This window comes from Haemaphysalis longicornis, unplaced genomic scaffold (genome assembly GCF_048455015.1).
Source record: "Haemaphysalis longicornis isolate Haplotype H1 unplaced genomic scaffold, Haemaphysalis longicornis Haplotype H1 scaffold_1, whole genome shotgun sequence".
Lineage (NCBI taxonomy): Eukaryota > Metazoa > Arthropoda > Arachnida > Ixodida > Ixodidae > Haemaphysalis > Haemaphysalis longicornis.
In genome coordinates, this window is record NW_027526203.1 from 141,240,345 (window position 1) to 141,267,457 (window position 27,113).

Below are 27,113 nucleotides of genomic sequence, written 5' to 3' on the forward strand. Positions count from 1 at the left end.
AAAATGGTAAAAATGTCGTTTCCAATCGCGCGCCATCAGCCGCAAAGGGTTCGCACAACATCCGACAGATGGCGACGAGTGCACTGGCCAGTAGGAAGACACAGTGAAACATCCCCCTCGCGAGGGGCACGATCAAATGCAGATCATTTCCGGGGGCGCACGACGTTAAGTAGTTTGCGTTACGTTAATGTTGTTGCACTTGTGGCAACTGCTGACGAGAGAGCGCTCGTCAGCAGTAATTTGAATGAGTCAACGATATAAGGCGCGTTCGTAGCGTCCTATTCTGTGTCGGCTTTGTGGCGCAGTGGGTAGAGCACCATGTACATTACGTTCCGCCCGTAGGCTCGAGGGATCGAAACCTGGCGCCGGATAGTATTTTCTTTTATATAGTGTAGGGGGAGGGGTGCGGACAACGACGGTGCGGACTACGACAGGACAACGCGGGTGGCATCGTGAGTTACTGAAATGCTCTGCATTTAAAATAAAAAGTTGCCCGGGGGCAGATACCGTAACGTTGTTCTCTAAACAGGCTGCTTATTTTCTTCCCGCGGCCGAGAATGAACTGGGCCCTGGGTGTCTGCGAACGCGAATGCCCTCGTGCTTTAAGTTTGTCTTTTAAATACATGTTGGGGGATTAACGCGCTCTAGAAGTTTCGGGATTAGAATTTCTTCGCGGCGGGGCCAGTGGCCTACTAAGAAAGAGAAAAATAAAATGTTGCCCGGGGGCACATACCGTAACGTTGTTCTCTAGACACGCAGCTTATTTTCTTCCCGCGGCCGAGAATGAACTAGGTCCTGGGCGTCTGTGCGAACGCGAATGCCCTCGTGCTTTCTAAGTTGGCTTTTAAATACACGTCAGGGGATTAACGCGCTCTAGGATTTTAGGGATTACAATTCCTTCGCGGCGGCGCCAGTGGCGTACTAAGAAAGAGAAAAATAAAAAGTTGCCCGGGGGCACATACTGTAACGTTGTTCTCTAAGGGCTCTGAACTTTCGCTTTCGCAGTGAGTGTCTTCGCTCCACTGGCTTGAAATGCGGGTGAAAGTGCCCCACACCGATTTCAAGCAAGTCATCGCGAACTGGGGACAACATCGAGTTCGCTCGCAACGCGCGGCCACCTGGGTTTCCCCACCGATGGGGTGACGCAACGCGCTTGTCCACTAAGCTACTTACTGCCAGAGCTTTCGGACCGCTCGCTGCTCGGCCTTCGTTGCTCGCTCCTTTCTAGTGTCCCGCTCGCAGGCTTTGCCACAACATCGCCCGAGTTAGAGCTCGCACCCGGAGGAACACCTGTTTCTGTGGGCTGGCGCGGCTTCTTCAGGCTAGCCTTGCAGTTTACGCTCCCCCGCGAAAACTCGATATATCGCGCACTGAGCGCGTACCGATCGCAAACCACCTCCAAGGCTTTCCGTGATTTTGAGCATTCTGCCGAGACGAGGCCGCCACATGAACACGATCAGCGGACTCGTACGGCCCTGTATCGGATGTCTCAGCAAGTGCGTTGTCTCGCTTAGGTACCCCTTTGCTCTCTGAGACGGCGGTACACTCTCTGTTAGCGTCGTTTGCTATGAGCTCACTGGATTTCTCTCACGGCAGCGCTTCGACCTTGAGGTCGTTTTCGCGCAACAGCTGATCGGAAACCGGTGACAGCGTACTCTTCGTGTCGCCCGGCTACGTTTCTCCACCGAAGGGTTTCACGCAACCCCCCTCATCTGCTGGCGGTTCAACTAACCTACCGCGATAGTTTTTGGTCGTCTCGCTGGTCGGGCCACGCTGCTGGGCATCTTTTCGTGTCTCGGCCGCTGGGGAAGAGTGAAGTTTCTGCGAGAGCTTCCCCGCATGCGAACTCGTAAGTGCCATGCACTGGCCGCTGCTCGCGGACTGTGCGCGCGTTTCCAAATGGTTATTTCGAAGCGGCTCCTCTGCCTCTGCGCCCTTCTCGTTTTCCTCGCTCGCTCCTCTGTCCAAGAATACGAGTGCGGTCGCTTCGCGTTTGCCTTGGGACGCTCCGTCTTCCGGCCGTGACCTCTCAACAACGAACAGCAGCCGTTGGTCCTGACTTCTCGGACCGCTCGCCTGAACCGTTGGAGAAGCTACGCTAGGCGCAGGCAAACCCTGCCGGAGCTCCATCTCTAGCCTCATCAACTCGAACTCCATTTCGGCTAGCTCTCTCATTAATTTCCTTTCGGCTTCCTCTCTCCGTTTCTGCCTTTCGGCATCCTCTCTCCGTTCCTGCCTTTCCGCCTCTTCGCGCTCACGGCGCTCTTTCTTTTCGGCTCCCTCGCGCTCCCGGCGCTCTTTAGCCTCCTCGCGCTCACGGCGCTCTTTGATTTCAGCCCTGGCCTCATTGACTTCCTCAGCGTTACGTTCTCCTTCCGGAAGACCTCAAGAATCGCCTGCTTCCGTTTCGCACGGCGTAAGTCAAGGCCCAGCCCCTCGCAAATTTCGATGAGTTCCTTCACTTTAAGGTCCTCAATCGTTTGCACTGGCCTCTTGCTGCTTACCCATGTTAGAATTCCCTTGCCGTTCCTGTACCATCCAGCTACTAGTAAGGCACGCGCAAGTAATTCCCTACGCTCCTTTATTTACGCCCTCAGCACTAGCTTTGGTTTCAACACACTTTCTCTGGGCTTGAAGCAATCAAAGCTTTCACAGTGCTTCACACAGCCCTTTTCTAAACTACCATAACCTGTGCTAGAGAAGTCTGGTGTGCTGAGAGAAAACGTTGAGTGCTTACCACACTAGATAGTAGCCGTTGCCGGTCGATCCCGCAGCTGCCATCCACTGTTGGGAATGACCTTCCCAGCGCTGCTCCCAGGTTGGGACTCGCATCCAGCTCGTCACCGATGTTGGGAATCAGCTATCCCACCGCTGTCACCGCTCTTGGGACTGGGCCCGCTCGCCGCAGCCACCGGTGTAGCGTCGCTGCCTTGCCCCGTCCGGTATCGACGCGGCGCAGGGCAGAGCGAAGAAGTTCTCGAGCCGACGAAAAGTTGAAGCAGCATTTATATACAGTATGTACAAGGGTAACAACAGCGTTACATGGATCGCACACAGGCGTCAGCCCCTCTTCACTCGGTGCCACCGAAGAGTGCCTACGATAAGTGCCTCCGGGCTTGTTTTATACTTTAACAAAACAGCGCGACGCACGGGACAAAGGGAAGAGAAGACTACACAAGCGCTGGCTAACAACTGTTTATTTGAAAGCAAAGAACGAAATATATAGGCGAAATGTTATCAAAGAGTAGCCGCGCGCATGATCAGTGAACGAATTAGGTTATATGCTAACACATATAACTAACACATGCTAACACATGCTAACAATCAATAGAAGACGCTATCTTGACAAGTATGATATTTCTTTTTCCAGGAGCGGTACTGAAGGGGTGCTTACACACGAGGTTCCTCTCTTGTGTATCTCAAACGCTTCCCAGATTTCGCACGTGCGCTGGCCCTTGTATCTTCGTAAGATACTACATTTGTCGAACTGTGGTGTGCATCGGCAAGCCTTGACGTGTTGAGCAAGCATGCTGCCCGTGCCGGTCTTCAGTGTGTTGGCATGCTCCCTTAACCTGTCGTTGATGCACTGCCCTATTTGTCCCACGTACGACTTGCCACAAGGCACCAAGAGGATCTCGTAGACCACCGCTTCCCGGCATTCGACAAAGGGCCTGGTGTGATTTACCTGGCATCCTTTCTCCGCTGCTTGCTCTATATTCACTCTCCTGCAGAGCCCGCCCAGTTTGTTGGGGGCAGAAAACAGCGGCTGTACACCCGACCGTCCTACTATCTTTTTGAGTTTGTGGCTGACACCCTGAATGTATGGAATTACCGCTTTTTTCTTGCGGCTGTCTTGCGGCGTTTCCGTGTGGCATTCTTCCTCATGTCACTCAAAAGTTTTCTGGCTATGCTGCTAGGAAGCTGATCTGAGAATCCGGCGGCTGAAAGACGGTGGACTTGCACGGTGAAACTTGCCTGAAAGGTGTGCCCGCAAGACCGGACCAGTGCATTCGTCATAACGGATGTGGCGACCGCCCGCTTCACAACCTTCGAATGAGCTGATCCGTAATTTCTTATGCGTAATGAGCTGAGTAATTTCTTTGTAGGTAGTCATTCGGTCTCGTGTGCTGTGCCACAAATGCTCTCCGCCACTTTGCTCAGCGCGGTTAGTGAGTTCGCGCGCACCAGCGTGTGCGGTTTCATTGTGGTTCTGAGCACGTGCCGACACCGTACCTACGTGTGCCGAGAACCACTTGATTCTCGTCTTCCCAATGAGGCTTGGTTATCTTCGCAGTAGTTTCACCGTTACGGGGGAAACCCTGCCTTTGGAGACATTTTTGACAGCTTGCCTGGAATCACTCAGGACCGTTGTGCTGCCTGGATCTTTGAGGGCCAGCGCGATCGCCATGTCCTCTGCTTCCTCGGGTGTCCCGCCTGCAACGCTGGCCGCCGCTGGGAGGTTGACCTCGGCGTCGACCACCGTCACCACGAAGCCACGTTCGTTGCAGTATTCTGCTGCATCGACGTAGCGGGCTCCAGCGTCCCCGGCGTGGAGCTCCGCCAGCGCCTTGGCCCGTGCTTGCCGCCTGCCCTCGTTGTACTCCGGGTGCATGTTGCGCGGGACTGCATCCACCTGGATTTTGTCCCTGGTGTCGTCACGTAGCTGCGTCTTGGTTCCCTGCTGTTCATGGCAGTTGTATCCCAGCATGTCCAAGATTCTTCTGCCTGCTTTGGTTAGGGTTAGCCTCTCTAGCTGCGCCACCCGTTGGGCCTCGATGACTTCTTCCAAGGTGTTGTGTACGCCCACGATTAGCAGTCGCTCGGTACTTGTAGACTCAGGTAGTCCGATGGCCGTCTTATACACCCTTCGACTGAGTGATTCCAGCTTTTTCTTCTCGTTGGTTTTCCACTTGTGCAACGCCACCACGTATGTTAAGTGGCTCATGACGAATGACTGTACTAGTCGTATGAGGCTCTCCTCGCGCTGCCCCCTCTTCCTATTGGAAACTCGTTTCATGAGCCGAATCGCGCTGGCCGCCTTGCCGGCGATCTTCGCCATTGTGCTCCCATTGTTGCCCTTCTCGTTGAGGAGCATAACCAGTACTCTGATGTCGGATACCCTGGGTATCGCCGACCCATCCTGGCTGTAGATCTTAACTTCGTCTTGTTCTCGTCGTTGTTCACGCTGATTGTCTTTGGGCTTGTACAAAATCAGCTCAGACTTACTCGGTGAGCATCTCAGGCCAGTACCCTCGAGGCTCCCCTCGAAGGTCCTCACTGCTTTCTGCAGGACCTCTTCCACTTGGGCGTCGCTACCTCCCTTGACCCACAGGGTGATATCGTCGGCATATATCGTATGCTCGACGTTCTCCACCTCTGCGAGCTGGTGGGCGACCCTTATCATTACCAGGTTGAAGAGGAGCGGCAAGATCACTGACCCTTGAGGCGTGCCTCGGCTTCCGATCTCCTTGGCTTTCGTCTCGACATCACCGGCGATCAGCACCACCCTTCGCCCCGTCAGTAAGCTCTTGATATACTCGTGAGACCTTTTGCCCATGTCCAACCTCGGAACTTGCTCGAGTATTGCCGAGTAGTTAACGTTATCAAAACGTAGCGCAGAGCTCAGTTCTCGGCCCTCTTTTATCTTTTATCTACTATAATGGTTTACCGTCTGGTATATCTTCCTAGATTCGGCTTTTCGCAGACGACTGTGTTCTCTAGAGAAACATTTCTAGTAAAAATGATCAGCTCCTTCTCAAATATGACCTAACCCACTTAGAAAATTGGTGCTCGCAATGGATGATTAAACTGAACGTTTCGAAATGTAAATTTCTGCACGTTACCCAGAAACACTCTCACGTTAGCTTTACATACTCGGTTACCTCAACCAACTTATCACGGTTGGAGTTACTGGTACCTTGGTATCCTTATAAAGAGCAAATTAATCTGGTCTGACCACATCCAAAAACTTGCAGCCAATGCCTCTAAAATCCTCGGGTACATCATAAGATCACTATCATGCTTACCTGCTAGAGTTGGCATACACAACCTTTGTACGCGCTAAGCTTGATTACGCTTCAGCAATTTGGAACCCCCATCAAACTTCTTTGATAAATTCTCTTGAGTCAATCCAAAATCGCGCAGCCCGTTTTATTTCTTGGACATACGGCTTTCCATCTAGCATCTCAGCTGTAAAATCGTCCGTCGGTCTCCCCACCCTTGTTTCTAGAAGGGTGCAAGGTTCTGTCTTTTTAATAAACTATATTGCAAGGTTCTGTCTTTTTCATAAACTATATTATACATTTCCCGACATACACACCTGATTATTGCTACCGCCATTCCGAACCTCACGCCGCCTTCATAACTCAATGAGCAAGCAGCGTCTGCATGGCTCCACAAATGCATTCAATAAATGTCTTTTTCCTGTTGCCACAGAAGAGTTTAATAACCTGCCTGAACAAATACCAACTAAACGCGACCATAATAAAGTCAAGATATAATTAACAGTACCCCTGTACAGCCAGACCTCATGACATAACAGCGTGTAGTACAACCAAACCCAGATATTACCGTATAGTTTCTATGTATCTTATCGCTTGTGCTCCTTGCTCTTTTTATTCGCTGTTACCTCATGCTCTAATCTTATTCTTGTTGACACATCCTCCTCTTATTGCCGCACCATGTGATGTTTCCTCCAGATTGTGGGTCGTGATTACACGCGCTCAAAGTATTTCAAGGATCACTACCACCCTGTTGTGCGTCAACATTGCTTGTGGACCCTCCATACTGCTGGCTCACCTTTTAATGATGTTAAATCTGTTGTTGTTTTCTCTCCTTCCGTTTTTTAAGCCCTTGCTGCCCCATGCAGTCAAACGGCTGCTGGGGTGAGTCCTTTGTTATTGCTCCCTAAAAACGTCTTTACCTACATTACATGTTAGCTGATATTTTTTCTCTTTGGTGCTCCACCTTTTTGTTCCTCTTGTCTTGTTTTTCTTTTGTTTCAACGAACATGTATACGCCGTCATGTATTTCGCTTTCCCACATTTGTGCAATCGTCTTGTTATCGCTGTTTTCATGTTTAGGTTATATTGTTCTTGATGTTGTGTTTATGTAATATTGCTATTGCTGTCGTGTTTTCCACTCAGTTATCATGACCATCACAGGCCCTCGCTTCCCCCCCCTTATGTAATGGGCCTTTAAGTGAAAATAAATGGTGATGATCATCATATATCTATTTACTGGTAACATTGGCCAGATATTGCATTAAAAAGCAGGTTCCCGAAAATCGCAATGACAAAATAGTTTCTTTAAAATATCTATATAAACACCACCTGGCATGCAACTTGAAAAAACAACACATTCTGGCTTAGAACGCATTAACCGAACTTGCATTACAGTGCGCAGAAAAGGGTCTTGTACATTGCGCAAAAACGAAAATCGGTTTACGCGCTGACGTAAAAACAGGTGAGTCAGCCCTAAACCACCATCACGTATTCGCCGGAACAAATTTGTCCTACTGCTACTCTCCCATGTGAACCCCGACACCAACCCGTCGCGGTGGCTCAGTGGCTAAGGCGTTGTGCTGCTGAGCACGAGGACGCGGGTTCGATTCCCGGCCGCGGCGGTTGCTTTTCCGATGGAGGCGAAAAGCAAAAACGCCCGTGTGTACGAGATTTCGGCGAACGTTAAAGATCCCCAGGTGGTCAAAATTAATCCGGAGCCCTCCACTACGGCGCGCCTCATCGCCTGCGTTGCGTCGGTGCGTTAAACCCTACAATCAGTCATCAGAACCCCCACACCAAAACACCAAATGCGCGATGTGGCTTCCAGACATTCAAACGTGAACAATGCAGTACTTGCATCACAAAGCAAAGCTTTGCCACAAAGAAAAGATTACAAGTCGTGACTCTCGCGAACACTGACAGCTCAGTTGATTTCCCTTTTTCCCCCTTCTCTTTGAGTGTTTGCACCTGCCACCGCCAGTAAGGCTCGCTGCCGCGAAAGTATTATAGTGTGGTTCACAAGTACTATACTGGGGTGGTGACCAACCAAGTTACATTAGCAAAGGTCGCTGGCGTTGACAGCCATTTGCCGTGCCAAAACCCCAGGCATTTTTCTTAATTCACCACACCCCACGTGTCCTCACCAAACTGCTTCACTGTTTCAACGGTGAACGTCAGGCTTTCTTTGTTAGAACAAACAACGGCCCTGTCGTCAGCGTAGGCGAGCAGTTTGACCTCTGTCTCCTGCAGTTTAAATCCGGTTATTTTACTAGAGTAAAAGCCCGTTACTTCGAACTAGAAGGGGACCATACAATTCTTGGAATTAAGCGGACTTCGAATTAGCGGGCGAGTTTTTGAATAAATGGACATCGCGCCACGCTGCGCAGGCATAAGACAAAAAGCCACCTCTGGACCCGCTATCGCAAAGTAGGCGCTACTACCCGTTTGAGGCAGGTAATCTCGTAAATAATGCCCCGATTCGTCGTGACTGGCATAGTCGATGAGGCGTCGCTGACAAAGCTCCGAGGCAGCGAAAGAGGTGACAGAAGAAACTGCCTTCCCGCCGTGGCAGAAGCAGAAGCAGGACTACGACGACCAATACAAACCGCGCAGGACACAGCTGAGCTTGTTGCACATGCCACCTGATAGCAGGCCTTTCCAGCGACCGCGGCACTAAGAAAACCTGCAACGGCATACGCGCCGGACCACTGGTGCTGGCGGCGCGGAGGCCGATGGGGAAGCGAAATGAGCTGTCGCAGCAGCGTAGCACGTGCGCCACGCTGTAGTTTTTGTGCTTTGTTGTTTTGCATCTCTAGTAAATTTGGATTGTTTTGTATTTTAAGCACATTGTAATCCATCTGGGCTGACGTCTTCTGTGAGTAGCGATGAATACCAGGGGTCCCAGATGGAACTAACCGTTGTGGGTACCGACGCCTTCTAATTATCGGGAGGGAGTTTTCTCCCATAGAAATATACAGGGCTGTGCCAGCACCAGGGCGTCAGTTCGAATTAACTGCAAGTTAGAATATACATGATGCTCTACATGCTGTATATGAATGATGCTCAGGCACAGACGTTCACTGCATACACAAAACAATAACGGGCTGTGGCGGCAGCCCTGGCGCACGGAACGCTGCACCTCGATGACGGCTTCCAATTTCTTATTCACTATCAATCGTGTAGTGCAGTTCCGGTACGCCAGCGCCACTACCCGTTCAATGACAGAACCAAAGTTGAGGTGTTCTAAAACATAAAGCTGGATCTTGTGAGAGACGTAGTCAAAGGCTTTATCCAGGTCGAGCTAGAGAATCGCCATGCCCTAGTGCATTGCATCGCAATATTTCTGCATGCACCTTGCCTTGTGGACATTCGTAAATATGTTACGACTCCTGATGTTACACGTCTGATGTGGACCAAGAATTTTCTGGATTACTATTTGTAACATTTTACCCAGAACCTTCATAAAACTTTGTGATCAACGTTTGTTAGAGATATTGGTCGGTATGCTTTAACATCCCGTAATTTTTGCTTCTCGTCTGCTTTTGTAATTAACATTGTCGGAGAGGTGGAAAAAGATAGACTGAAGCGCTTGAATTTCGCAGGTTTGGTTGTTTATGTCGGCAAGAACAAGAAATATCAAAGGTTTAACGTGTTTATATTACATTCCGGGCATACAGTATATACTTTGGGTTCGTAGCGCGAGCGTTAGCTTTGGATTTTGCCGCGGTGTCTAGCTCGTAATAGCGCAGTACACCTTGGGAGAGATGTGAACGGCTGCGGACAAAAATATCTGGTCCTGCCAGTCATGGAGAACTCTCAGAGGGCAAGTTGAGAAATAAATTTGAAAGAATGACATATGGAACGAAAACATGGCGCCTTACTAAACAACTTGAAAGCAAGCTTACGTCGCCTTGCTTTCGAACGAATGGAACGAATAATGACTGGGTAGGACAGAGACAGGATACGAGCTTTCTGTATCAGAGAACAACCTAGAGTAGAAGGTATTGTAGTCCACATAAAGAACAAGAAATGGAACTGTCCTGGCTGCGTAATTACGCGAAATGACAATCGATGAAATAGCAGGGTGACAGAGTGGACACCAATAGACGGGTCTAAAAAAGAGGAAAGCCAATTCTTCACTGCAGGAAAAAAATAAGGAAATTCGGCGGCAAAGAATGGACTCGAGTGGCGTGCGGCAGGACCGGTTGGAGGTCAATGGGAGAGACCTTCGTCCTGCAGTGGACATAGTTGGCTGCTGCTGCTGATGGTGATGATGGAACAGCTGCGTTGCGGACAAATGGAGAGGGGCCGCCAGCAATTCTGTTTCTCCAACCTTGGACCTCCAGTCGAAGCTCAGCCAATTGTTTTGTTGGGAGGAAAAAAGACCGTCATCCTAACCATATACGGCTTCGTTATAGCGAATACAGGAAACATTCCGGTCAGAGAAAGTAAATGACAAATATAGCCATTATGCAACATATCACAGGGCTACACACTGGTGCATGTATTTTTTTAGTAATTGTATAGTATCACGCATGGTATATTTGGGAACCCTCTTATACACACGGATTGGTTTGGTTACACTTTGAAATTCTTAGCCAAAGCCATATGAATATGCGACCGTTGTTGACTAGTTCAGACACTTTGATTAGTGAGGTATTTCAAAACAAGCTATTGCGGCACAACTAGATTGAACCATTTTTTGCAAGGTTTTGGAATATCTACACTGGAGCCTTCAACGTGGATTACAGGGGTTGTGCTGTCACGGCTAACCAAGGCAATGCCCATGGTCATAAACTACTTGATATTCCACTTGCGTGTCGCGGTAGATATATCCTCCCTTGATGTCACAATTCGATTCTTATTTGTAAGGCATAAAAATAGGTTCAGTGGGTGTCATGGTCGTCTTCCCAGTAAAGGATTAATGGTTTTACCGCGAAGCTGTATATACCGAGGGTGACCGTATTGTTTTGTCTGAAAAAAAGAAGACAAAAACACCCACGTCTAGAGCGCCTTCTGTTTGTATACCACTCACGCCATGAAGTTCCACGCACGTACGGTATTCTATTTGCATTCTGCTGACGCTATGGTAAGGCCACGTATAGGTAGTACTCCAGGAGAGCTCCGGGCTTATGAAGACCGACGACGAAGACCGAGAAGGCAGTGTTATTGACACGATACTCTACGAAAAAGGCGCAGACTCTAAACCAGCAGGTGTAACAGAGGACGGGGATAGCCGTTGGTCACAACAATGTTTCATCCAATCGAGAAATGGTTCCGCCAGTTATTATGGGCAAGTTTAAACTATGTATAGTATTGCTGTCCATCAACTATTGCACACAGGTAGTCTATGAACTTCATTTCTGCAAAGCGACTCGCTTAAGTTGTCACATATTTTGCGTCAAACCTGACCAGAAGCGGTTCGCGCTTTTTCTGTTTGAAGAGTCGTCTGCAGCAGTATATTTTGAAGGCCAGGCGTGTTATCTCGAAAAGCGGGATACTCGGAAGAATTGTATCCTTTCGGGCTTTAGAATTTATGCCGAGCATTAGAAGAGTTATTTTAGGTGACAAATCCTAACACCCCTGCTCAATTTTAGGTAACCTATTATAAGTTTTTTTGAGAAGAGATATTGTCCTTGCTGTCTTTGATCTTCCTTATTTGCCATTCCAGCTACTTGGTGGTACAAATGACCTTGTTCTGCTAAGAGTATCACAACATACTTGGATGGAAGACTACTGGGAGTGCTTGGTGTCTAAGTTCATTGGCAGCGGTGTAAGCAATAGTACATATTATAGGTCTCTTGAGTACGTCGTGCCTCAAAAGAAAAATGAAGTCCCTCGGAGCAGGTGAGTTCACGCCATACAGTAGTAACGAATGTACACGAACAGGTTGCATGGGCTGCTTTCCGGCTACGCGAGCCAAGGACGCATTAGAGGTCTAGACTGTCTTTCAGATGACTTCCGTGAGTGTCTCGTTAAGCCTACACAAGTCAAAGGTTGTGTGAAGCAACCAAGAACAGACCCGGAAACATATGGCCAATGCCGTCTCCTTCACTGGCATTACAGCAGGCGCGCAGCCATCACTCTTAGCGGCGTGCCTCGACCCACGAACATTTGCGCGCAGTACCGGGGAAGAAAACGCCGATACTGAAACTCTTTCTTCAATTCAAGATCTCTCAAAGTAGCCATGTACCCGTCAAGCACGTGCAAAAACAGGCAGATATCTGGCCTTCACACAGCATTCAAACAGTGTCCGGTGGCACCACGGTCCCACGCAGGATTTCAGCTTATATGTTGTCTTCCGCCGTGAGTCTCTTCATTGTACGGCCTCCCCTTGCCCAACAAGTGCCATAAAAAGGCAGCTGCATGCGATAAGCACATACGTGGAAACGCGCTTATCGAATTCCACGGGAAAGAAAGCCATGGCCGCGCACTTGTAGAGCAGGAGGAAGACACTTAGTACCTTTCCTGACTCCTTAAATAAATAAGAATATGTTTTGAATATAGTGCATTGGAGCCTAAGCGGAATCATTTTCAGCCCTAACATGGGATGGGAGAGTATACTTTTCAACCGGCATCTCGAAACAAATATTAAAAAAGGTATCGCCACATCCAGTATGCTGGACTCCCAATTGGTGAATAAAGCATTGGAACCATGAGAGAACTGCTTCTAGCGGGTTACAATTGCATGGCGGACAAGCCTGAGACAGAAATTTTACGCATCATAACAAATTCCGATTCAACAGACGTCCGAACTCTATGGTTGTATGGTTCCTCGGTATTTATTTTGGCGTATTTTCTTTTACAGGGTGTTTCACGTCGCGTTACTAATTTCAGACACCGTGTAACCAGGTTGCCATCGCAGGCACGAGAGGAAGCAAAACGTCAAAAATCGTTCTAATTCAGTGTTCATTGTTTGCGGAGAGAAGGTACACATTGGCATTGATGTACCAAATATGTAGATAAAATCAACAATCAACGTTATAGACCGAGGTCATATGCCAGACTGGCGGATGCAGTTGTTACAGAAGGAAACCGCAAGCACCATTTTAACACAGCCTTGACAGATGGCTCAGCGTGATACCAACACATGGAAAGCAGAACCCGTAGCAGCAGTGTGGTTTCTTACAGTTCCCTATAGTAGCCTAAAGTTGGTCTGAGGCACCCAGAGCACCACAGAGAGTCTTTGGCTTCACCCGCAGAATTTTATTCAGGGTAGTTACATGCAAAGGAAACATGATACTTGCAGTCAAATACATACAAAAGCAACTATTGATACTCATACACTGCTTTTCAATATACTATGCAATTTTATTGGGCGGTAGTTGCGTACATTTTAGATACGGAGAGCTGTTTCAAATTGCAGCGAAAAAAACAGCGTACAAGGAATAAATACCATGACATAACACTAGGCTTTAACTGGCATTTTCACAAATTCATCATTTACACAAAAACATGGGTAATAAAGACGGGTTTAGGGGCAACTGTGTCACAAATATACTTGTACATTTACGGCGGCACTGGCATAGAGATTATACAACATTGAGCATAAAATATGCTGCCTAATCAAATGAAATAAGGCAACTTATTGGCGGAAGTACCCATTGCACCTGGACTTGCCATACCATGTTTATATAGCACTGTTCGGGAAAAAGCAGCTTGCTATTAAATTGTCGGAAAAAGACAAATACCAGCCATACACAGTTGTACTATCACAAGACGTACCGTAGAGTAGTGCGAGAGTTTAGGTAAAGAACGCTCGAGACAATATTAACGATTAACATTTCCACGCGAGAACTCACCAAAATCATGTGGAAGTATGCCACAACTAAAACATGATTATTAAAGACAGTACAGTTCCCGGACACGAGATGTAAGTGTAATATCAAGCTAATTGCAACCAAAACAGACTCTATAAGCACCTTGAAAAGGCCGTTCACTTAAGGCACGTTACTTGCCCACGACAAGTTGCAGTTTTTTAAAATCACTCCTTCAAAAAAAAAAGCTCATAAAAGCCAGTCTTAACCTTTAAAAATTTTACAACCCACATAGCTGGGAGCATGTTACACATTTGAAAATTTAACAAGCAGATTAAAAAGATTCGCGTCATCAATTGCAGCAAGAACAAGTCAGACGTCCTTAAGAACGAAACGATCGAGCGTTGAAAAATAAAGGCGACCTGTTTTACCAAGCAAATTTGAAAGCAATTTTTCCACCCTCAAAATTTTACCTGAGGTAAAATTCCTAAAAATACAACATCCTTCTATCTCGCTGTCAGTGTATTTGTGAACAAAGCCCTGCTTCTTCTAAGCAATAAATACTACTTTGCTCAGAGTAAAAACTTGCCCAAGCCAAATACGCACATTATCAATTCTTCTGTGACATGGGCATCAGGGCATATAGAGTACAAAAATTGATCTATATAATAGCCTGAAGCCGTCTGCGCAAATAAGCACTGTCACTTTCGCATCCATCAGCAGCAGCACTGCCATGAAAAAAAATTCTCATGAGCTGCAGTTGAATAATAAGCACGTTACAATGTGGTGCCATTGACTACATTACCAGCGTAGGTCCAAAGGCAACCTGCGCTTTCTGCTAAAGATGCAAAATCACAAAGGAAGCACGACTTTAGTGTTCAGTTTGCATGTCACTTGCATGTGCTAATTTTTTAATCCCCTACAGCAGATCTGACCCCTTCATGCCTTTTAAGAGAGACTAACGTCTACCAATAATTAAAAATCCAAAAACCAGCTGACCACTTCAAGTATTTTAACAGAGATTCCGGTTTAAATGACACGAGGCCGATGTCAAATGACTCATGCTTTCCGAGAACTCTCTGCAAAAGTCCCATGAACTCTTCAAGGGCACATACATATAAGAAGGTTAAGATGACATATGTGGCGAAGAGAATGACCACATCCTGAAGTGACGACGAAGTCGGCGAATCCACGATGCGTTTGATGCGGACAATACTTACGCTGCCTTTTTGTTGTCTCAGAATAACTGGGTCTCCAGAAGACTTTGCTCACCTCACGTACCTTTAAGGAAAGAACAAGAAACGTTTGTTACACGGTGCCTTTAAATGAATAAGTTGCTTCGGCCCTTTAATAACACAGTAATTGATTTAGATATCAGTGATTTATTGGTTTCTTTTCTGGGAATGCTGCTAAAGGTGCAAGTGTGCACGAAAAAATATCAGCACAGTCTATCAACGACGTTGCCCTTATTCTGGAAAGTGTCCCACTTTGCTGCCTCGGTGGCCGGAATATAAAAACTATTTTTTATCCTTGAGAGGAGGGGCAGGAGGAAAAAACTTTATCCTATCGGTCGTGAGTGCGGTCACTCCGGACCAGTGAGGGGTGTCCTCTGTCCAGGACTCCCTGGCTGTAGCCGGCCTTCCGTGCCCTGTTCACCAGCCGCAGCTGGGGACAGGGGTCGGAGCTGGTCAGCGTCACCGCCAACTGTGAAGGGGTAGGGTTGGGATTGGGAGGGAGTTCTGGGCTGTTTGGGCAGGCCCACACTATGTGGCATACTGTTCTTGATGTGGGGAAGAACATGCACTGCGGTGAGTATCGCGTGGAGAATATTTTGTGCCAGATGGTGTTGTGGGGGAAGCTGTTTGTTTAGAGCTGGCGAAGTATGACTCCTTCCTTTTTGAGTGGCTTATGGGGGGTGGGGGGGGAGGAAACTGTTGGTGGGATAGTCGGAAGTGAGAGAGTATGCTATTGTATGTTAGTAGGGTTTGGGGCGTGTAGTGCGTGGGGATGGTTGGCCTAGGGTTTTGGCTGTCCGCAATGCCCCGGTGTACTGCTTCTCGAGCCGCGGTGTGTGCGGCTTCATTGTCGACTATGCCTGAATGACTTGGTGCCCAGATAATGCACAGTTCAGGTAGGTGAGCCTTGGTTTTGAGAATATTGAGGGCTGCTGGGGAAAGAGTGCTTCGCAGGAAGTTGCGACAACCTTGTTGAGAATCTGTCAATATGGTCAGGTAGTCGCTTTCCGTTGTGGTGGTTGCCACGGCTACTGCTGCTTCCTCAGCTATGGCGGTGTCCGTGGCTAGGACAGTGGCTGTTGCTACGGTCTGAAGTTTATTGTTCACGGATGGTATCGCATAGGCGTTCTTGGTTACGTAGGGAGAGGCATCTTTGTATAGTACATCCTTGTAATGTTGATATTGTGTCTGAAGATAGTTGGTGCGGGCGTTTCGTCGTCCAATGTGAAAGGTAGGGCGCATATTTCGAGGAATTGGGGTAACACGGATGTGTTTCCGTATAGACAGTGGAATTCGTATTCTACATGTGCAGACAGGAGGTGATGAATATCCACGGAGCGTGAAGGTCGCACGTCCAGCATTATTGAGTTGAAGCCGTTAGAGTTGTGAAGTGCGTTGCGCCTCACAGAGCTCTTCCGAGATGTTGTGCAAGCCCAGTTGTAACAGCTTGGCGTCCGATGTACATGTAGGAAGTCGGACAGCCGTCTTGTAAGTATGTCGAATAAGAATATACAGCTTTCGCAGCTCGGCTGGATTGAGGTCCGGTAAGGCGTACCATACGTAACATGACAGATGAGCAAGGGTTGAATAAGACAGATGTGGTCTTTTTCCTTCAGTCCGGTCCATTTGTGCGTGATACGGCGAACTAATTGGGTTAGCTCAGTGTTGGTGCGTTGAAGTTATAAGACTGTATGCGAGCCCGATCCGTCCTGGGGGATCATGAGTCCGAGCATGCGTAAGTGGGTAACAGTTGGAATTAGAAAGTTTTCAGTATGGAGTTCAGGGTCTGGTACCGGAGTGATTCCTCGGTCCTTTGAGCGTTGTTGCAGGGTAAGGAGGGCCGATTTTTAAGGCGCGCATGTGAGATCGCGTTCTTCTAAGTATCGGTATGCGCAATCAACAGCCGTTTGAAGGACTTCTTGCTGGTCTCCAATGAGACGTTTTATTTATTACTGAAATATTATAATCAACTTTGACCATATTTTACACACCTTCTCACTACAACAAATGTTCTCTACACTCTGTAACATGCTTTCTACAATGCTGTTGTGAGGCTGGCTTAATATAACTTAAGCCAAGCGATGTTTATTTAAGTTAACAACACTGGTAAAATGCAATCAAAATTTGTTCACTTTATACTGCTACCGCAAACAAATAAATTGCCAGCTATAGAAAATCATAAATATCTCACTGTGGCAGAAAATTTGTTTTATGGAGGTATTTTCATCTAAAATGTTCCCCCCTTGATATGTATGACCTGCATGGTGGCGTAACGGTACGGCCCAAATGGTGAGCTAACTACTGCTGTATTAGGCTGTTGCACAATTATCTTATAAATTACAAGTATAGCACACATTGCAGACGTCACTTTCTGTGATCGTAACAATACCGCTCAAAAAAGAATTAACCCTTATTTCGCCACCTATCGAAATATAATGCAGGCATTGCTCAGGCCACACCTGTATTTAGGACTATTATTGCTACTGCGGAAGTTTTAAAGGCAGGAAATTTAAATCTTCAATTGTCTCCGTATTGTTGAACCAGCAACCACACTGGACGTGTCCGCAGCGCCTTCGTATCACAGTACCACGTTCCGCTTGGAACGCTCGTGGAGTAGGGCAAGGTGGTTCTATAAACGTTATAATAGGGTGCCTCTATTGACATGCGTCTCCGCCGTAGGGCAGCGCTGGCATAGAGGCACCTAACTTGGAGCAGTGGAACGCGGTAAATTTAAATTGACTTGAGCAAAGCACTAGCGCGTTATCTTGGGAGGAACGAGACGAGAGAGGAACCGCATGAGAGGTAAGCGGGAAAGAGAAGGGAGGCAGTTACTTGCCTGCGGCGCCAGTGGACTATTGTCTTTTGTCGACATGTGCAATGAAAGTAGCAGATGCGTGGCCAATTTTTTACTTGAAGAATCGTATGATTTCATCCCATACAAGAGATTTCATGTGTTGCCACATGAGCATACACTTCCAAGTAAAGATTCAAATACGATAAAAATGGCCATATGAATTCCTTTTCTGTTGTTTTAAGTACATGTATGCCCTATTTCCTAGAAAATAAACAGTACAAAGATATCAGAGAATAAATTTATGCTGTCCTTTGAGCAGGGGCACAACAAAATATTGAACAATGTTCTATTCCTTGTGCCAAAGTGGCATTCTTTTCACAGCACGAGCGCTGGTAGTGTTTTCTTTCTAAGAAATTTGAGATATAAAAATAGTTGACCATACTTCAGGCTCGCCTTTCCGTGTGCCATGCGAACTGGTGAATATCTGCGCAATATGCACGACTCAAGAGGTACTCCTTTGTGGCTTATGAGCTGAACAGTACACTCATAATCTGCCACACTCGCCACGACGACCGCTCAGCATGCAGACGATGTCTTTAGCCACAGTATTGCCACAACCTTGATTTCACCGGTTCATGTAAGGAATAGAAATAAGACGTTTTAATTACTATTTTGCAGAGGAACAAAAATATGTCACAAGATACCAGTGGAGAGCCAAATGCCTCCGCAGTCAGCCATATACTGTTTCTAGGCAGGTCATAGTGGATGAATACAGAATGGAGCAATCTGCTTTCGCTGTATATTTTCTTAGTTCAAGGAAGCACAGAAATGGATTATTGTTTGGTGCACATCGCGATGGAACACCTTGGCACCTCAGCGTTTTGAAAACTATTCTGACTTTCGGGCTGCCACTGACATTGACGGCATAGAAGCGGTAGCACGCTTTCTAAGTACCTGCTGCGTGTTTCCCCCTTTCTTCCCGTCCCCAAAAGAAACGTTTTGTGGCTACGCTACTGCTAAGACAACCACTGTCCCTCTAATTGATCCACACGTCAAGGAGCAAAATAATGTTGACTAGTGTACATAAAGCATCTGAATTGATCACAGTCTTTGGAAGGAACATGGAACAACTACCTAACACACAGCACAGATAAACTTAAGCAGTGGGGCCACTAACGCCTCGAAGGCACATCAAAATTAGGCGCAATAGCGTGACCTACCTCTCACGCTCTCATAGGTTTGAGCGGGCAACGTGAAGGTCGAAGATTCCGGGTTTCATTAGCACAGTAAATTTATGCTACTCAGAAACCAACACAACACCGCAATTAACCCGAAAGTTTCAAAATACCGGTAAGTCTAAGGACTGACGCTCTGATAAACTTCCTTCGAAGTTGTTCAACGTCTGCGCGGGCAACTGAGTACCGCCGGCAGGTACAGGATCCGTCAATATACAACTAGGCAACGCCACACCGTAAGGAGACATGCAAGCTCGAAAAAGCCGCGCACCGGCAACTTTTTAAATAGCACTGGCGAACGTGCGCAGTCAGACATGTCAAGCCCACTGAGCCTCACGAACACGCCAGCTTACGTGAATTACGGCAGGAAACGTTTCTCGCACATGAACAACGTGCAGCGGAGCGGTGTGTTTATCTGACGCAGTGGGAAATGATGTCACTAAACAACAACCGCTACCAGCACATAAATAAGCAGCAGTGGCACTTTTCTGCGCCTCCTGGCAAAACTACACTCCGTCGAACAGTAAATAAAGCCCCAGGATTTGAAGAAATACGCAGTTTCACACGATAACCAAACTGATAACGCTTCCCCCCAGTCTGATCGACAATTTCTTTAGTAAACATCAGGCGCATCACGCGAGCAGTCGAGACAACCGCTGTAGAACGTCACTAGTGGAGCTGCAAGTGGAAGAACCTAAGTGGAAGAAGTAAACTCTGAGAGATAGCGGCACTGCTGTCGTTTAAATGTTTACGCAGTCCCGTTTTTTAGTCATCGTTGTTTTAGCCGTTGCCGTCTTACTGTACTCTGCATGAACGAAAACAGCTCTGCGGCGCGGTTGCCTACCATGCGCCTGGCATGCGCTGTAGGAGGGGCGATCGTTTCCTCTTCGGCCAACTTTTTCTTCCTATGTGGTTTGGGCGATGCGGGCCGCGGCCACTGACCAGTCTGCGGAAGAGCTCACATATTCTGCACCCTTGGTTGCTTTGATTTGCTTAGGAAAAGGTGAATATACCTCTAAGCGGACGTGTACGTGGCACTACGGCTGGAACAAAGAGCCCAATCTAACAAATTAGTTTGGGCTAAGGTTGTTTCTCGCCGCGGGCCGCGACCGCGTGCGATATCTGTGCGTAAGCTCTGATGACAGCTTTTCTGCTTTTTGTTTGCAGTGACCTCAAAAGGACGTTGCTTCATTGACTGTTTTCGCTTGACAAGAAGCCTGTACATAGCCAATAATATATGCGATGAGGCTCTTTGATAGCCATCTTATAGAAAACTACCTGCATATAGTTAGGCAAGTGTGAAACAGCTAATTCGCAAGTAATAATACGTCTTCCCGTTTCCTAGCAGTTTTTCGTCCTGAACTGAAAACAGCAACCAAAGGAACAGCAGGAGAAGGCGGGTCATTCGGTGAACTTCAATTACTATGATAAGGCACAACGTAAAAGAAGGTAACACTGCGGATTTTTATGATACTGCAACGCATAATTTGAGATAAGCACACCGTTTCAGGATTAATGCATGGAGGGTAAGGCGGATACCGCGTGGTAGACTTAGTTCTGGAAGTTTTGTTTTCTTCTGCTTCTGAATGGCACCCTGTCAACCGTTTTCTGTATAGAGGCTTTTTTTTTTGCTTGTGGAAACTGACAGCCGGCACGAGATGAAAAACGCAAATGAACTTCTAAGAATATAACTGCATGCGTAGCATGCTATGTGCATGGTAAAATGTGACGCAGTCGGTTAACACTATGTATATACCGCAGCATGGCATAAGTAACGTGCACTAAGTACCTATTTAACCGCACGCTATACCCATTTATACATTCCTATGAAACACTTAAAATTGTGTACGTACGACACCACAGCGAGATGATGGCTGAGCGTTGAACAAAAACTGTTGTTTCTGCTGCGCTTTGTGAAAGAAATGCACAACATGTAATAGCCTCACAAAGCACCACGAATTCTCCAGCACTATAGCAATTTTCGCTTCGCCCGAACGATAGAGAGAGGGGGATGCTAAAGACGTTAAGTTCTTGTCGAATTCAAGTCATTGGTGGCTTTGTACTGCACGCCTCAAATAAGCAAAATACGACGTTCACCAAAGTGGATAGGGCGCTGCAGACTACCTGAAAAGGGGTTCCTGCAATTTCTTCTTTTCCCTAAGATATCCTTCTTCGCACACTTTTCATGCTTTGTGCGGTGTTGGTAAAGAACTGGGATTTTGTTTTCTGTCAAAGGACATCTGCACTACTACGTCTTAGCTGCCTTATGAAAGCGCGCTGCTGTTAGGCAGTTTCATAGATGTCGGAGAAGTTCATTGAATTTATATGCGGTGCGCGCGAGTATTTTAAACATGCAAGTATATCTTCGGCCAAGAAGCACCAGATATATATGCGGCTCATCGTTGCTGTTTATGCACGAAACAGTGTAAACTTCACTGAACTGCACGAGTTACGTGCCGCAAGAGAGGAGCAAAAAATATTCAAACGCACTCTCTCCAAACGTTGTCTGGAACATAATAGAAACAGTAACTGGATCCTCCTATTTGTTCCGCAGAAAAATCACAAACATAACCCACCAAATTGACATTGCCAGATAAGATGCACGTATATATTTTGTTGGAGTTATTTTTCGTTCGAATCGAGATAATATATGTGGATGACCCTTTCTAACTTAATCTTACATGGAAGCAGATTAAGTGGGTACCGCACAAAAGGCTAAAAATACCTCTTGCACAATCAGCTCAACCACACGTCGCCTGTCCTCGTATGCGTTGGCCAGTTAAGTCGTTCATTACACAAGCGCATGCATTTATATGCTGATTCTGAGAATTTATCTCCTTGACTCCGTCCCGTGTTACAAAACTTCATTCTGTAGACAAGCTGTTCCTCGGCCTCAGCTCAAGCTTCACTTTATCGCAGTCACGTGCGTCTTCACCTGCCATTCTCGCGATTATGTCGGCTTCCTCGTTTGGAAGCAATGTCAACAGGCGTTGCGACCATGTCTCTTTTGCGAGTTCTGCCCTTGTGCACGTTCTTTTGATGTTAACGCGATATAAAGTGATATCGCTGCCAGCTTTGAAACGTGGTTTCATGTACCGCGCATGTCTAAACTCTATTTGCGTTCATGGTATGCAGCTGCATATGCTTGAGCTCTAGCTCTCGTTCTTTCAGTTGTTGAGACAATTCGAATGTTCGATCGAATCGCTCTCTATTTGTTATTCACTTCGATCCGAATGCAGTTATTACATATTTTCGAATTATTCCTCGCTCCCGAATATGCAGCTGAAAGCCAAGCTTTTCGGTCAAGCCATCTGAGATGCCCTCCCCAGGCTTGTCGCACGACCCCGCCAACGTGGACATTTCCAAAAACATCAGTGCTAAGTTGTTGCCTTCCCTAGAAGTTCGACGAGCTCTTAGCCGCCATCACACTTTCCGTTCAAGTGGGCACTGGAAAAACACAGGCGCGAAAATAGGGGCACCACGCCGGTGCACTTGTACTGCCAGTTGCATACGGAATTAGCGGAACGCTGATCAAAATGGCGGCGTGTAACTGGCGCTTTGGTTGGTTATTGCCGCGGATAGTAGTGGCTACAATACTCTTTTAAAGACAATAGTGTTTCTTGGGCTAGCTACTTAAACCCAGTAATTTTGGTCTGTCTGTCTGTCTGTCTGTCTGTCTGTCTGTCTGTCTGTCTGTCTGTCTGTCTGTCTGTCTGTCTGTCTGTCTGTCTGTCTGTCTGTCTGTCTGTCTGTCTGTCCGTCTGTCTGTCTGTGACTCGATTCAGCCCCCCGGCCAAAGAAAAATGTATACTGCGCGATAGTCTTATATACTCACAGCCAAATGTGAGCGTCTAATCCCGGTTTATCTGTTCATACTTGTCAACTTTGTTGAACATGAATAATACATTACGCAAATATAAGATCGAAAATTAATACACATGGGATATTTACAGTGTTCCTTTATAAAAAAATTCATGGATGCATGGTTTTTTTATAGCGAATGACATTCTACATCTACTGCAGAAAACCGCCGCCTGGTGTTGCCCGCGCCACCTCCTGGCGGCATATGAGAAATCACGTGGCAACAGCAACGAAAGGTTCCACTAGCTAGGTTCCACGTTCTGCTGGGAACGCACGTGGAGCACGGCAACGCTGCTCTGTAAACCTTGAAGTCGCCCGCCTCGATTCACGCGCGTCTCCGCCGTACTGCAGCGCTGACATCGAGGAACCCGGCGTCTAGCAGTGGAACGCGGTAAATTCAAATCACCTTGAGCAAACCTTTAGTGTGTTTACCTTGGGATGAGCGCGACGGAACCGGAAAAGCATGAGAGGTGAGCGGGAAAGCAAAGGGGGGCATTTCATTTGCAAATGTCTACAAAGACTATCGTCTTTTGACGATATTCGCAACGAAAGGAGCAGATACGGGGCCATTTTTTTTGCGGAGCTTCTAGGTAGCCGTAAAAACTTTGCAGCGAAATGGGTGTCTTTTCTATTTTGACGACTACTACTAGAGCTTGAATATAAATACAGTCAAATCGCGATATAAAAAATCACACACGACTGCCGCAAATTGTTCATTATTTTGAAATATCGTTGCAATGAAAAACTTGTGGTTAGAGGCCAGTGCTGAAACCTAGGAATAAAAGTGACGTACCTTGTCAGAAGACGCGAGTACAGAAGAGCAAACTCGAATAAAAATGTTGCATTCGCTTCAAAGCTGCTTTATTTGGAGAAATCACTTATTTTCTCCTGGCGAATGCAGCACGCACGACGCTTAGGGATGTCGTTACATCTTCCACTCTGCGCTATGCCTCATCGGGTAATGCAATGAGCAATAAAAATGCGAACGGTGTTCATACGTACCAAAACATAAATTTTCGACACTATCATCTTCGGTGTTCGGTGACCCATAGGCTTCGCTCGCGTCGTCATCGTCATTGACGATGACTGCTTTCGCTTCTGCTTGACTCCGTTGCTGGCTGCATTCATCTTTAGATCTCGCACGAACTTGGCAGGGAGATGACTTACAACAAAGAAATACCTAGCTGCACATGAGAATAGCATTAAGAACGAGCAGCTTACCTGCCGGCCGCACGCAACGGGATAAGAGAGAAAAGAGGTAAAGTCGGCTAGGCCTGCTAAGCTATTGTACACTAAACCACAGCTTTGTGGTAGTGCAAACAGTTGGCACTCGACATCGGGATGATGATACCTACTGCACTCGGGGAGTACACAAAACAATTCGCCGCGTACCTCCTCCTTTCGTTGCTAATGTCGACAAAACACGGTAGTCTTTGTCGACATTTGAAAAGTAAATGTATTCCTTCGCTTTCCCGCTCACCTCTCATGTTGTTGCTCTTGCGTGGCGCTCCTCCCACGGTAAACACGCGAAAGTTTTGCTCAAGTCAATTTAAATGTAGGCGTTTCACTGCTCGAGGCCGGGTGCCTCGATGCCAGCGCTGTCGTACGGCGTAGACGCGCGTGAATCAAGGCGCCCTACTTCAACGTTTATAGAGCCCCGTTGCCCTAATCCACGCGCGTTCCAGGCAGAACGTTAACCTGTCTAGTGAAACCTTTCGTAACTGTTGCAGCTTGATTTCTTAAAATGCCGCCAGAAGCTGTAGTGGCGACAGTGTGATTTTTTTGTGCAGGGGATGTAGTATTTTATTTCTTGAAAATCAAGCATCTATGAAAGTTTCACGTTCTGGTGAAACTTTATAAAAGAAGACTGTAAATATCCCTTGTGTATTAATTTTCTGTCTTATATTTGCGTAATGTCTTGTTCTTGTTCAACAATGTTGACAAGTATGGACATATAAGCCGGACTTTGACGTTTAGGTTTGGTTGTGAGTATATAAGACTACTGCACAGACTTCATTTCCCTTTGGCTGGGTGGCTGAATAGAGTCACAAACAGACGAACAGACAGACAGACAGGCATACAGACAGACCAAAATGTCTGGGTTTAAGTAGCCCAATAAAGACTATGGTCTTTAAAACGGCGATTTCTGTTTCACGCGAGAGTTGGGGTCCTGTTACGTTTACCCGAAATTCGTAATACTGATGTTCTTCGAGTGTACGGAGAACATAAATTACATGCGCTATTCTGAAATATGCGCTATATTGAAATTCGTAGTTCTGGAATATTTCTACATTGAAAATATAGGCAACCTAGCTGGGAGTTTTAAAAATATTCGTAAATTTGAGAAATGTGTTATTCTGTGGTTGGAACAAACGAGATTTGACTGTATTCTAGAGTAATTGGACCCATCACTTTTGTATTTACTCTTTTCAGTGTCTGCTTACAATTTGTTTTAGTAAATTAAAATATAGTAAATACGGCAGATCACTTCGTGAGCTGTGACAGGCAAGTGGGCGCCCCTGTGCTCTGAAGGTCTGAAAACCCTCTGGAGTGTTGGAGGAACCACTGCAGTCGGCGTTATCCAGCTCTGGTCAATGTAGCCCGAAAGTGAGTTTCGATTCCTGCCACGCAGGCGAGGAGTGAGAGGACGGTCTCGATAGCAGAAAATGTCAGCCGACGGGAGCTGCTTCGCGCAGAGCAGGTGGAGCAACTAGCATTTTTCACGAACACTTGTAATTACAGTAAAGGAAAGTCGTGCATGTAATTTTTGAATAAATACTCGACTGGGAATGGTTTCAGTAATTCTGTGCCTACTTGCGTTCTAATTCTAGGTCGGGACACCACATGCTCATTTTCGAATGTAATTTCTGATGTGTACTATTCGAACTATTCAATTCAAAATTATTCGACCAAATCACTGTTTCTTTCGAAATCTCTTTGAACCTCAAATTCACTATTCGCACATTCCTACTGTTCAGCATTGTTGTTTATTCATTACCATAGTTTTGTGTGCGAGTAATCATTCATATGCATCGAAGAGGTCGTCGTCTTCTTCGCGGTGAGGGGTGAATGCAAAGTCATCCTCAGCATTGTAGACTTCCACCAGCTCTTCGTCATCGACTTGAGGCAGCGGTAGCCGGACCTGTAAGTTGTCTCTGGAAGGATTGTCACATACGTAGGCATGTCTGCAATTATCCATAATTGCTTCTAGAGAATGCGGTGGCCGTGGGGACCTCTGCCAAGCAGGGTATCGTTTCAACTTTAGCATTAGTGCCGCAGTTTTTTTACATGCGCAATCGCGCTTGCCGACAGCGCTGGAGTTTTTTTGTTTTGTTTTTGATAAACCCACTGTTCGAGCCGGTAAGTAGGTGGTCGCTGCAAGGTAACCCGCTCAGAAGCGCTGGGTATTTTCTCGCTTCTCGGGGTTTTGGCAGGTTTTTTTTACCAAAGCCACTGCGGAATGCCGGGGATGCTCGGCGGTCAAGGCGAGGCACATGCTCACGAACGTACAAATTTTTTTGGTATTTTTTTCTGCAACACCAAACTTAAGGCTTCTACAACAGCTGCGCTGTCAAAACCAGTGCTCTCACAAAACCGGACGCAGAGGTGGCCGCCGACGTGCGGGCCATACCACCGCCGCCGCTGCCTGCAACTGTTATACGGTGGCTGGACGACCGACGGGCCGACGAAAAGGACGCACGCGGGTACCAGGAAGCCAATCCCGTTTATTCCTTCAGTAACGCGCTTCGTGTGTGCGGCACAGCCAATCAGAAGGTCCCAAAGTAATAATGAAAGAGAAGTTATCGTGACCAGCGGGGAAATCTTATCTGAAGGCCCGAACTAGACTGTGACAATAACCACGAACGTCCCAACCTTTGATTCTTCATATTCCCAGAACTGCTCTCTTCTGCCTACTTCGTTTGCACCTCCTCCCATAATGTAGCCGGACATTTCTGCTGAAGAACATTTCCAGCAGCGAACATTTTCGGCTACATTGACGGGCATAGGTTCAGCGACTCGATCGCGTGTACACAAAAGTAGATTTAACAATGTGTCTTCATCGGGCAATCTGTGGGTGTGGTTTGTAACAGTAATGAACAGACGGAAAGGGGAAAAGGTCACGCCGTGCGTGCCTTAAATGTGTCATACCTGAAAGGAACGTGGCCATAGCGCGACTGAGAGGCCCCTAGAGAACGCGCCTTTTCATCGCAAGTTGTCTCCCGAGAGGG

General features: G+C 47.0%; 1 protein-coding gene across 1 annotated transcript in view; it reads left to right on the forward strand.

The window, feature by feature from the left end:
• The window catches only part of LOC144154925 (uncharacterized), a 53,121-nt gene that overhangs the window by 19,151 nt on the left and 6,857 nt on the right, over window positions 1-27,113 (forward strand). Inside the window, exon 2 of the mRNA XM_077686043.1 lies at window positions 11,674-11,849. Within this exon, the coding sequence (XP_077542169.1) occupies window positions 11,674-11,849 (176 nt within the window). The remainder of the gene's footprint in view (window positions 1-11,673; window positions 11,850-27,113) is intronic.